Raw genomic sequence first — 11,651 nt, forward strand, 5'->3', positions numbered from 1 at the left:
ACTATGGCTAAGAATTGAAACATTTGTATGTGATTTATATTTAATATTTATTACTTATTATATTAAATTAGGATCTAGTCAAACAGATTTGCAAAATATGCATTTTTTAAACGGAAATTTAAAAATCTGAAAATCAGCTATCATAATGTAGTTTTCCAGTATTATTACTATGAAGGTATGATGATGTGGAGAAAGAAAATGGAGGAAAAAGTTACAGAGGTTTAAAAATAAAATTTAAAAATGTATTTTTAGCTAATCGCAAGACAGAAATTTCCTGCGTTTAGTGGAGTGGTGTCAACTTTAAGGTTGTACCTTGTGAAATTTATAGTTTGACATCTGTGAAATGACCTGTTCATTGTAGGTTTCTATATAAACACAAATACCCAATAAAATGAACATGTATCATCTTACTGTTTCTTTTGTCCTTTCATTGATTTACGTTTTTATTATTTAAAAAAAATTTGTTATATTAATATATATGTCTGCATGTGTTTACTTTATGCATATTTCAGTATTATGTATACCTGTCATGTATTTGTGTACATCATTAATATATAAGTGTGTGTGTGTGTGTGTGTGTGTGTGTGTGAAAAGGGGGCGTCTATCTTTAAAACTTCAAAGTTGAGTAACGCTTTCATGCTTGGATTTGTAAACTATGATAAGAATAACACTGGTCAACAAAGAATTTGTCCAAAAAAAGAGAATGCCTGTATCTTAAATGTTTTTGCATGTAGAATTCAAAAATAATATCAAATTATCTGCATCACCCACAGTTTCTCTGTTCCACGAAATCTCTCTCAGTTCCTGTTATGTGGACTAAATTTCAGTTAAGCTGTTGAAATGTGAAGCTAAGAGTTTAAGAAATACTCCTTATTTAAATGTTTATGAATAGAATTAACCTAGTGAAATCATAAATCCAGCTGAGTCAATGAGTCCCTGAAGCTTGGCAATACTGAGTTGATGAGTCACCGGTGCTTTGTCAGTACTGTGCTTGAAGTGTAGGAGTGTGGTTGTGGACTAAGTTCACATATTCCTTTCACCTTCATAATGCCAAGAAACAGTATAAACATCACAAACTTTTGCTATATATATATGAAGAATATGTAAAATATGAAGACAATTGACGGAAAATATCTATAATAAAATTCTAATTGATAAATATAAATTTTTATTAAAATAAAACACACGGTTGAAGTAAATCTCGTGGTGTGAAGAATCAACATAACATGCGGTTGTCATGGTAACAAGCTGTTAATTGGCTAAAATTACCCAAATTTGTCAACTTTAATTCCAAATGACATCAGATTCTTTAATTTATGAGATAAAGTAATTGGTTGATCATAATCAAAATTCAGATGCATCAATACATCAAAATTGAAAGCAATTGGAACAAAATAAAAAGGGGACTCATTTTGCGAATGAAACTAACTAGATCCTTATATTATTATAAGAATATAATATATACTATTATGCTAACAAATTTTAAATTTTAATTTTTGAATTGTCAATTGTTATACATCTCCATAATTTAATATATACCCATGTAATTTGTCAAGTTATTTTCCTCTGCTAAATTGGGTATTTAACTGTGGAGCCAGCAAAAGATTGGATGTTTTTCATCCCTATTATCCTTGGATTATTTTAAATACATATATATATATATATATATATATATATATATATATATATATATATATATATATATATATATATAGGTAAGTGGTAGGTTTGCCTCGATCCTTCAGGGGTAGTCTGAAGCATCCAAGCAACCAGGGGATGTTTAAATCCAGAGGCAAGTAAATATATATATATATATATATATATATTTGTTCTCTTACTTGTTTCAGTCATTTGAGACTGTGGCCATGCTGGAGCACCGCCTTTAGTCGAACAAATTGACCCTAGGACTTATTCTTTTAAGCCTAGTACTTATTTTATCAGTCTCTTTTGCCGAACCGCTAAGTTACGGGGGCTGTAAACACACCAACAGCAGTCGTCAAGCGATGTTGGGGGGGAAGGAACGCATGCTTCTTACCACACAGCCGCTCCAGTGCTATAGATATACTTTTGTTCTTTATTTCTCTCTCCATCACGGTTGCTGGCTTGTTTATATTTCTCTCCCTACGCCTGTTCTTCTGTTCACCACTCAAGACACAAGGCCTGGCTATTTGCAACGCACTCACCATTACCCAATGTCAGAAGTCTCTCTCTCATTTTCTCCTTGATTAGTAGCAAGCGTCTTCTCAGCTCATCACCACATATATGGAAAAACAAGCCTGGCACTTGGTCCCTTCCAGCAGTAGTGACAGTCATGACAATCTCATATAACAACAGTATTCTTCATTGCATTTGAGCATTTGGAATCCTATTTTTACTTTATTTTCTGACTAAATTTTTATGGATTTTCATACAATATATAACAGCAAATGTTGAGAATAAGCAAATCATGAATGAATGATGGCAATTTTAATGCAACTATCTGCTGGCCAAGCACAATCCAACTTCTTTTATTCTTCACAGGTAGAGATGCAGCTAGACTCTGATCAACCAAGAGACAAGCAGCTTTACCATAGCTCCCTTCTGATGTAGATTCCAAAACAGAGCAGCAATTTTAAATTTAGGCACAATGAAAGGTAGGTCTAGTGAGCTGGAGCGAAGATGAGTGGATGTGTGTCATGTGCTAGAGGTAACAAGGCAGGGGTCTTCAAATGAACTCCTCACAGGTAGAAGACAGCAGTTCAAACTTTTCTGGGTGAGCAATAGTGATGACAAGGGTGGAGTGGGTATATTACTAGCTTAGAGATGAGTAGATAAGGCAATAGAGGTAGTCAGAGTATGTGATAGGATAATTAAGTTACGACTAATCATAGATAGTACAAGAGTAACATTTATTTTGGCATAAGCTCCACAGGTGAGGTGGCTGGGAGAACAAAAGGATCACTTCCATGAGACTCTTCTGCAGAGTACCTCAACGATAAGTGATGGTGACCTCATTATCATGGCTGGTGACAGAGACATGTTGGACAACACATTAATAGCTTTTGCAATGTACAAGGAGGCTATGGTTACAACCTGAGAAATAAGACAGGTATAAAGCTCTTACCATGTGGTATTCTAGCTATCCTAATTTGAACCAACTGGGCTGCTATATCAGGTGCATCACTGAGACAGTAACCAACCAGTGACCCTACACTATCAATGACTCATTGAAGGTTGCTATCATGAATGTGGTAGCTAACATGAATCACTCGACTTTGGCAGACTGTTATCTATGTGGTTGTCATTGAGGATACAGGTCAGTAATATTGAATAACCTGTTCTTTTAATATATCTAGCTGAGCATGTGTATCAGTTTTCTGGTATATATATTGAGTATGAGAAATTAACACAATAACACAATAACAGGTGGTATTCTGGCATCTAAGGTTGCAGTGATCAAAAGGACTTGTACTCATAAGGAACACACACACACACACACACACAGCAGAACACCATTACACACAAACATCACTTGCTTTCAATCTGTGTATTGTGTGTTCAACTTGTGATGTTAGACCTGTGTGTATAGAAAACAGAGATCAACTGTTTTCTTTGGAGAGACACACATACCTAGTATAGGCCACCTTTCTAAACATTCTAATCTTGAATACTTAAAATATATTTTCATAAGCATATATCCTTATATTTATTATGAAGACGTGAGAAATTGTGATGTTCATGCCTTTCTTGTTATTAGTAACATAGTATAAACCCTTTTAACTGAATACTGAAACTACATTGTGGACATTTAATGAGAGTATGGATTTTTCAAAGTCATTCTCCACCTAACAACACCAACAGCAATAATAGCTAGACAACCAGAGGAGTGAGTCAGCAGAAAAGGGTAAAAAATTATAAAAATAAACAAATATTCAAAGCATATTCAGAAGGATAAGGCTGTTTTACTTTAAAGAAACTTATATAAGACAATTCAAACGGATGAAAAACAAGAAAAAAATAAAAGATCTCTTTTTTCATATATTTTAAATCTTTGGACAATGGACATGAGTTTAAAAAATAAAATAAGAACAGTAATAAACGAGTGAAGAAAAAAATAAATAGTGTGTGTGTTTATTTGGCAAAAAAAAAAAAAAAAAAGTGACCATCACGAAATACAATAAAATCTTTTTTTTTTTATTTTCATTTAATTTTCTGGCATGAAGCTACACCTTCTCAAGAACCCAACAAGGAAATCCGAGATACACTTCCTCTATACACCTCATTCTGCTCAGCTCCTAACTTAAAATTGAGTTAGAGCCAAGATAATGTGATGACAAGAAAAAAAATCCTAATTAATACCTAAGTAATGAGAAGAAGAAAACATTAACTTAATGACTCGTTAGCACTACTTTAGTCTCTACCTCAACTAGGTTAGTTTTAATTGGGTTTATTCTTTGAGCAGATAGCTTCCCTAAGCAATTTCCATCAATTCCAGTTTTTGATATCACTTGTGTATATTGATAGAGTGATTTTCTTATAGTATGGAACCAAGTATGAAAACAGCTTCAAGCAGAACAGAAACATATCTGCAGTGTCACCAATATTTGCCAAGATTAAATTAAAATTAGTTATTGAGCTTATCCCCACCACATAATGATTATTAATTAATTAGATCCCCACCCCCTTAATGTTATGACATTAAGCAGACAACCCTAATAAGTCTTATTTCTATCAATGTTATCCCCCAGTCTGGCCTGGTTGGAAATGAGACATTCATATACAATGTAGAATTGTTAAGTGATCAAAGTCTCCAGGCCCTTAAAAAAAAATTATTAGAATTTCTAACAAAAGCAGAACCTTTTTTTTCTATTGACTCTGAAAGAATGAAAGCAAAGACAATTTCAGTGGGATTTGAACTCTAAATGTTAAGGAATGTGACTAAATATGACAAGCTATTTTGTCTCATGCTATACTAGTTCTGCTACCCCACTTGCCTTTTATGATAATAAAAATAAAATAGTGCGAGCAAATGTGATGGTTGGAATATTGGTGGTCAGCTATCTTCTTCATCATTGTCTTGTAGCTCGTTAGCCAATGACATTCACCTGAATTATGGATATCTTCCTATGCAATTTTTTATTTACAGTTGACATCACATCTAATATATTTCTCATAGTGCTGTCAGCAATCTGAAACACTCTGTTGTCAAGGTCAGGTTTTGTTAAGGTTCAGCAGCTCTGTGTCACTGAGATATTTCTCCCGATCTGTGTGCAGATTGCTGGGATCTTTTAGTCTTTCTGTTAAGTTCTTCCTGCTGTTGTTCCCTTTGATGTGCTACAAACAGTCATGTTTATCTTTACAGCAAGTTGCTTTTAATACTGAGCCTGACCATAAAAGTAGGTACGGCATGGATATCACCTTTTTAGTCAAGCAAGATTGTAGTAGAACCATTCACAGTCATTCTTCAAAGATGAGGGCTAAATCTCAGAAGAAGCAAGCAGCAAAATGGATCAACGACACAACCAATAAATGGCTGATCACTTTTATTGTAGAGGGTAAGGAGCATCAAGTTTCGCTAAATATTAAGCATCACACTGATTCCATTAGGAATGTCAGTTGAATTTGCTGCAAGTTGACCATTCAGTCCTTAATGGTACCTTTTTCTTGGATGATGGAAATAAAGAAAGGACTTATTTCTTGAGTTGAGAATTTATATGTATGGGAAGGCGTATGAGTCTCAAATTATTTTATAAGAAAAAATGTGAAAAGGATAAGTAATAGGTGTGTACAGTTTGGGTTTTTGATGCATTGACAATATAAACTTAAGTTTAATGTGGTGAGTGAAGTCTGATTTTAAAGTTAATGAACAAGGGAAGTAATTCTTTCAATTTAACAGTTTTATTTTAATCTTTTTTTTTTTTTGCATAATCTTAATAAGTAACATTTAAACTGTTGTATTTTATCCTGTCTTCATAACTGAAGTATATACACCAAAACGATAACAAGAGGGCACTGATTAAAGAGTTCACACCCTGAGAAAATTCATCCCAAATTTTGTAATTGTAAAGAAAATTCAAAGAACGAATCAGATGGCAATAGCTATGAGGTAGAGAAGTGTTAGTTATGATGTAAGAAGCAAGACTGATTAAGAATTTAAAGAAACTGAAAAAATATTGAAAGTGTCTCGATGTCAGCAACATTTGAATTTAGAATAGTGAAACACAGAGCTAGGTACTAGATTTCTTCACCATTATTTAAAGAAAGACGGAGAGTACCTGTGACCATCGCAGATATTCTCAGACTGGCAAGGTTGTTTAGTTAAAAAAATTTGCCTAATTTGGTTACCGTATGAAAAATCTGGGCAGAGTGAGAATTCAAGTGGGTTACAAAGATTCGGTGTTTAATGTTAAGTTTAGTTGATGGGCCAATAGAGATGAGATAAAGGAAGGCATCAAATAAGCCTGTAAGGATGTGGAAGTTGAGTGGAGATGTGAAAGGAGTAAGAGAGTATAGCCAGTAGCTATGTGAGCCAATTGTAGGGAAGGTGTTGTACAATTAGCAAATTCTTAGTTGAGTATGTCTTGAAATGTTGCCTTTATGTAAGTGTGCAAATCAAGTTATGTAGTGTCGATGATGTGTATAGATGACACGTGTATGTGACAAGCTGGAAAAGAATGCAAGGTTGTATGAGTTGTATCAATGCATAAAAGGAAACATGTAGGAGACAAAAGTGAACTGAAAAATAGAGAGAAGTGTTGATAGAATGTAGATTAGAGTCCTATTAACATGCTGTGATGGAGAGGCTTCACAGAAAACTTCTGAACCAAGACCTGAGAAATGGACGGTAATTCTAGACAGGAGGCTGATATGTTAGACATAGGCAACAACACTGCTCCAACCCAAATTCTCAAGGGTGAGATCACTGGTGTTGTGACACAAGTGACCAAGTCTTAGGCAAAGCTGGCTCTACTAGAGACTGATGAAGGAACCATACTAAAGGGAATAAAGAGAGAATTGTTTACAACTGTTTGAGATGTTACAAGTGAGAGCAATAGAATGATGAGAAACAATATTCTTGTCGGAAATAGGATGCAAATGTGTGTTTCCATAGACTAAAGTAGAAACAGAGAAAGACCTTGAGTTTGGTGACAATAGAAACAGGCTTGAAAGAACTGTGTCTAAGGGTAGGGACAAAAAACACTATGGGAACTGGTTACATTATTCAGATAGAATATTGGTCAACAACTGTGTGCTTGGAGTGGTCAGATATGGAATTGAAGAGAAGATGCTGGCTTTAAATGGACTTACTCAGTGGTGATGTTATTTAGTTGTATGAGTAGATGAATACTTTTTGTTATGGCCTTTTTATAAGGCTTTCTTTTCAAAGAAACTCAAGACTCTTTGCATGTGTGTAGGGAGGGGGGAGGAGTCACAGGTAAATGATATTGCAATGATGGCAGTGTATTCCAATATGTCACTTCATCAGTCATCAAACTCTCCCCTCACCATGATTGGGGGTAAAGATTTGGACTCTACAACCCCATTGTTATCCCATTGCAATCTGGCACAGAATAGCAGTTGATTAGATTGATTCCAAATGTAAAGAACTGCAGCAAATATCAAAAGGTATTTGGTCTTGAACAATTCTGCTGATCCACTACATTCATATAATGACTGATTCTGCAACATTAGCAGCAAAGGATCAGAAAAACTGAGTGAAATTTGGGAGGTGAAAGCTTTTGTCTTCTAATAATCCTGCTGCATGTATTGTAATGGTAGATAAAATGGTGAGGCTTTGAAGTTTTCTCCAGATGTTGGTCATTTTTTTGCTGTACAGACAAACTGTCTGCAAAAGAAGTGTTTGCTTTTGCTGGGTGAAAGATGAGCAAGGGCACATCAGTCATCTACATTGCTATTTTCAATTAGCAGAATTGAAGCAGCAAAGTGTTGAGAGGTAATGATGCAGAGAATGAGGGATGGTAAAGGGTGGTTTAAAAATAGATGAGAGTTCAGTGAAGAACATGGATAGATGAAGAGACTAACAGAATAATTCAGGAGAGTAAATAGTAAATAATGAAACTTTGTGCAAGGAATCCAAGGGCAAAGAAGAGATGTGTGGCACCGAAATCATTGAGGAGGGAGATTTCTTGAGATAAATCATCTTGAAGCAAGATGAGTGATAAGTTCAAAAACAGAGAGAGAGGGGGGGGAGGGGGAGAGAGAGAGAGAGAGAGAGAGAGAGAGAGAGAGAGAGAGAGAGAGAGAGAGAGAGAGAGAGAGAGATCAACAATCTCCTAGTTTGGTTAAAATTTTATCAATCTATGGTAGATAGCAAAAAGAAAAAAAAGATTTTCCTGCTGGTGCAAGAAACTAGATTAGCTAAGTGCAGATCTAATGATAATGTAGCAGAGATGAACAAGTAAAACCTTTATGGAGTTGATTGCTCTGAGAGGAAGACAAAATAAGAAGAAGATTGCTAAGAAGTGAATACGGGACCACCACCACCATCACCACCAAAAAAGAAAAGGGATTCAATATTGAATGCAGTTGAAATGTGTACTTACCATGTAACCATCATTGTATGCAGGAAGATCATATAGAGATTCAGGGACTGTATCTTGATCAGCAGCGTAAGTTCCAGCAGTCCTAGTTGATGGCCCTCGAGATAAGAAACCACCATCACTGGAAAGATAAAGAAAGTTTAAGTTTTGAGTGGGGAAGATGAGATAAGAGAGAGAGAGAGTGCTTGCACATAAGTTTCAACAGCCTCTGTTATGGTGGATGCATTTTGAAACATCACTCAACTTGCTTTTATTGGAAGAAAAACGAGGGTGGGGGAAGTTAAAACTGAGAGGCATTTTTAGCTTGTGCTATTTTCAGCTTATGTTGAATTCATTACTGAAGGGTTAGGACCTATTCTTGGTCGCTATTTTTTTCATTGAAAAGATCTGAAAGATTTTTGTAGGTCACAAAAACACAGTTCCTACTAGCCCCAGCACTAAAACTATTAAATTTAATTCAAATTTATTTGAAGTAAATTTAACTGTTTGTCTAAATTTTCATTGCTTAACTATAACCTTGGTTACTGATATAGTTCCACTGCTTAGAGGCCAAAGGTTTTCTTTTTTCTCTTTCCTGTCAAGAGACATATTTATTGTTTTCATCTTGATTGATTTTCACTGCACTAGTGATCATTATTCATCATTTGTCCTTCTTCAGAAAGTAAATGGATGTCTTTTAACAACAGGATTGAAATACAATAAAAATTATATAGAAATAATAAAAAAGAACCCTAGAAAATTGTAGGACTTATAAAACTAGCTATTAACAGTCTTTAGCGCCAGTGGAACAATATCAACAAGCAGGGTGTAGTTGTACAACAAAAATTCTGACTAACTGAAATTAATTAAATAGTTGTGTGTTATTAAAAGACTTTTGCACAATGTAGTTGCTTCCCTTCCAACACATTACCTCAGAGTAATTCTCATATGAAAGAAACTTATCATACAGCACTCAGGTAGACAATGTATAACTAGATTAGTTTTATAGAGCCGTAGATCCACAAGAGCTTGTTGCTAAATGCATGTTTAATGACACAAAGGGTAGTTAACCATTTATTGCTTTGTATTGCATTTTAGAGATTTTTTTAAGGAGTGGGTACAGGGTAACAAAATCTTAGGAGCTACAATATCAATGCCCTATCAAAAACCATTTGTCATAGTTTAAGTCACAGTTGAAATGGTCAGTAGATTGGCAGCAGTTTAACTAGGAATGATACAGGATGCTGGAACCAATGTAGAAGCTTGACAAGATAGAAATATTAGCTCAATTTCCCTTAAATCTTTAAAAGAAACAAAAAAACAATTTTACTTAATGTGATTTTAAGCAAAAAAAACAAAAGAAACTAGAACACACAGCAGTAATGCTTCTAACCAGAGGAGTCAAACTTGCAGCTCAACAGCAAAAATCTCTCATAGGCTAATACCATATTATTATATACTTGGGCAGACCTTGGAACCCCTGTTGCTTTTGTTGCAGAAAGAGAAAAATTATTCTGACTTGTTCTTGTCTTCAATTGAGAAGCCAAACTATTTATTCACAATCATATTAGCTGTTATTTGACCCAGAGCAGATATACAATGATGTATTGTTTGGCAAAATGATGGTGCATAGCAAAATGCCATGTATGGTTGCTTTTCATTATGATTTGATCCCGTGTTGATTTTCATAGCTTCATTTAGATGTATTTATACAGAAACTATGCCATGAAGTTTAACTGCAAAAATAGGATGTCATGATTATTTGTCATGTGTGTGAAAAACAGTGTATTTTGAGTTCAGTCAGATCTCTTCAGTTTCGTTCATAGATTTTTAAAATATTTTTTTTGATAAACAGTTTGAAACTTTGTATACTGGTGTAATTTCTCACGCTGAACATGGTTTACTTTGAACACTTTTGACAAAATTTTGTATTTTAAAAGTTATTTCATGCTAAAGTTGTCGTATTTGGGTAATCTTAGCCAATCAACAACATGTATTCAGATGAAGAAAGCTACTGCTGTTTGCAATAGTAATCAAAGAGCAACAACTTCCAGGCCATCTCTACTAAATGTCACCATTCTGTTCTATTTTATTTTTGTTTACTGCCTGTGTTGCTTTGTTTGCTTTTGGAATGCCTCTTTGTAAATTTGCATTTTTACCACTTGTACAAAGAGGCAATCAAAAAGCAAAAACAAACAAAAAATAAATAAGATAAACAAAAAAATGTAATATGCAGCACAGGCAGTAAACAAAAATAAAATAGAACAGAATGGCGACATTTAGTAGAGATGACCTGGAAGTTGTTGCTCTTTGATTGCTATCGCAAACAGCAGTAGCCTTTCTTCAGTTGAATACATGTCATTGATTGGTTAAAGTTACCCAAATAAAACAACTTTAACATGAAATAACTTCTAAAATGTTGTCAAACATGTTGAAAGTAAACTGTGTTCAGTGTGAGAAATTACACCAGTATACAAAGTTTCAAAACTGTTTAGTTGAAAAAAAATAATTAAAAAAATCTGTGAGCAAAACTGAAGAAATGCGTTGAGTCTTTTGTATTATATAAAGACACTTTGGTTGTAGTTGTAAGATAGACTTAGTCAGAATATGATGGCTTTATTTCTTTGGGGTTTAGAAGAGGAATGATGATTTTGAAATGTAAGCATGAGGGTAGTTCATAAGGGTAGGAACAAAAGTGTCTTTAACCAAGTATTGTAATCCCTCAGGTCTACCACTTATCCTCCTCCTTCTCCTCCGCCACTTTACTCTGTCTCCATAGATTCACAGACTCCTCTGCACTAAACACACTTTTCCTCATCTCTTTCTCAAGAACTAGAATGCTTTGGAATTTCATCTACAACTACATTTATTTTCTTACAGACACTGGCACACAGATTTCCAAACTGAATGACAACAGCATTAATCTCAGCAATATGGCATTGGTAGTGGTGGGGGTGGGGGTGGGGGGTTTACAGTGATGTCATGGATAATGCTCTCCTACACAGCCAACAACCTTATATATGAAAAAGAGAGAAGAGAGGGAAAGAAAGAGTAGGAGTGAGGGAATGAGAAGCAAAGGATAGAGAGAGAGAGAGAGAGAGAGAGAGAGAGAGAGAGAGAGAGAGAGAGAGA

At 34.7% G+C, this 11,651-nt stretch overlaps 1 protein-coding gene across 9 annotated transcripts in view; it reads right to left on the reverse strand.

Annotated features, from left to right (window-relative positions):
• The window catches only part of LOC106869538 (tyrosine-protein phosphatase non-receptor type 4), a 385,426-nt gene that overhangs the window by 90,884 nt on the left and 282,891 nt on the right, over window positions 1-11,651 (reverse strand). For all 9 annotated transcript variants that reach the window (XR_008265075.1, XM_052971317.1, XM_052971320.1 and 6 more), the window contains one exon: window positions 8,544-8,661. Coding sequence is in view for 8 of the 9 variants with exons in the window: in XM_052971317.1 (XP_052827277.1) it covers window positions 8,544-8,661 (118 nt within the window). In the remaining variant the exon portion in view is untranslated. The remainder of the gene's footprint in view (window positions 1-8,543; window positions 8,662-11,651) is intronic.

Source organism: Octopus bimaculoides, chromosome 10 (assembly GCF_001194135.2).
Source record: "Octopus bimaculoides isolate UCB-OBI-ISO-001 chromosome 10, ASM119413v2, whole genome shotgun sequence".
In the NCBI taxonomy this organism is placed as follows: Eukaryota; Metazoa; Mollusca; class Cephalopoda; order Octopoda; family Octopodidae; genus Octopus; species Octopus bimaculoides.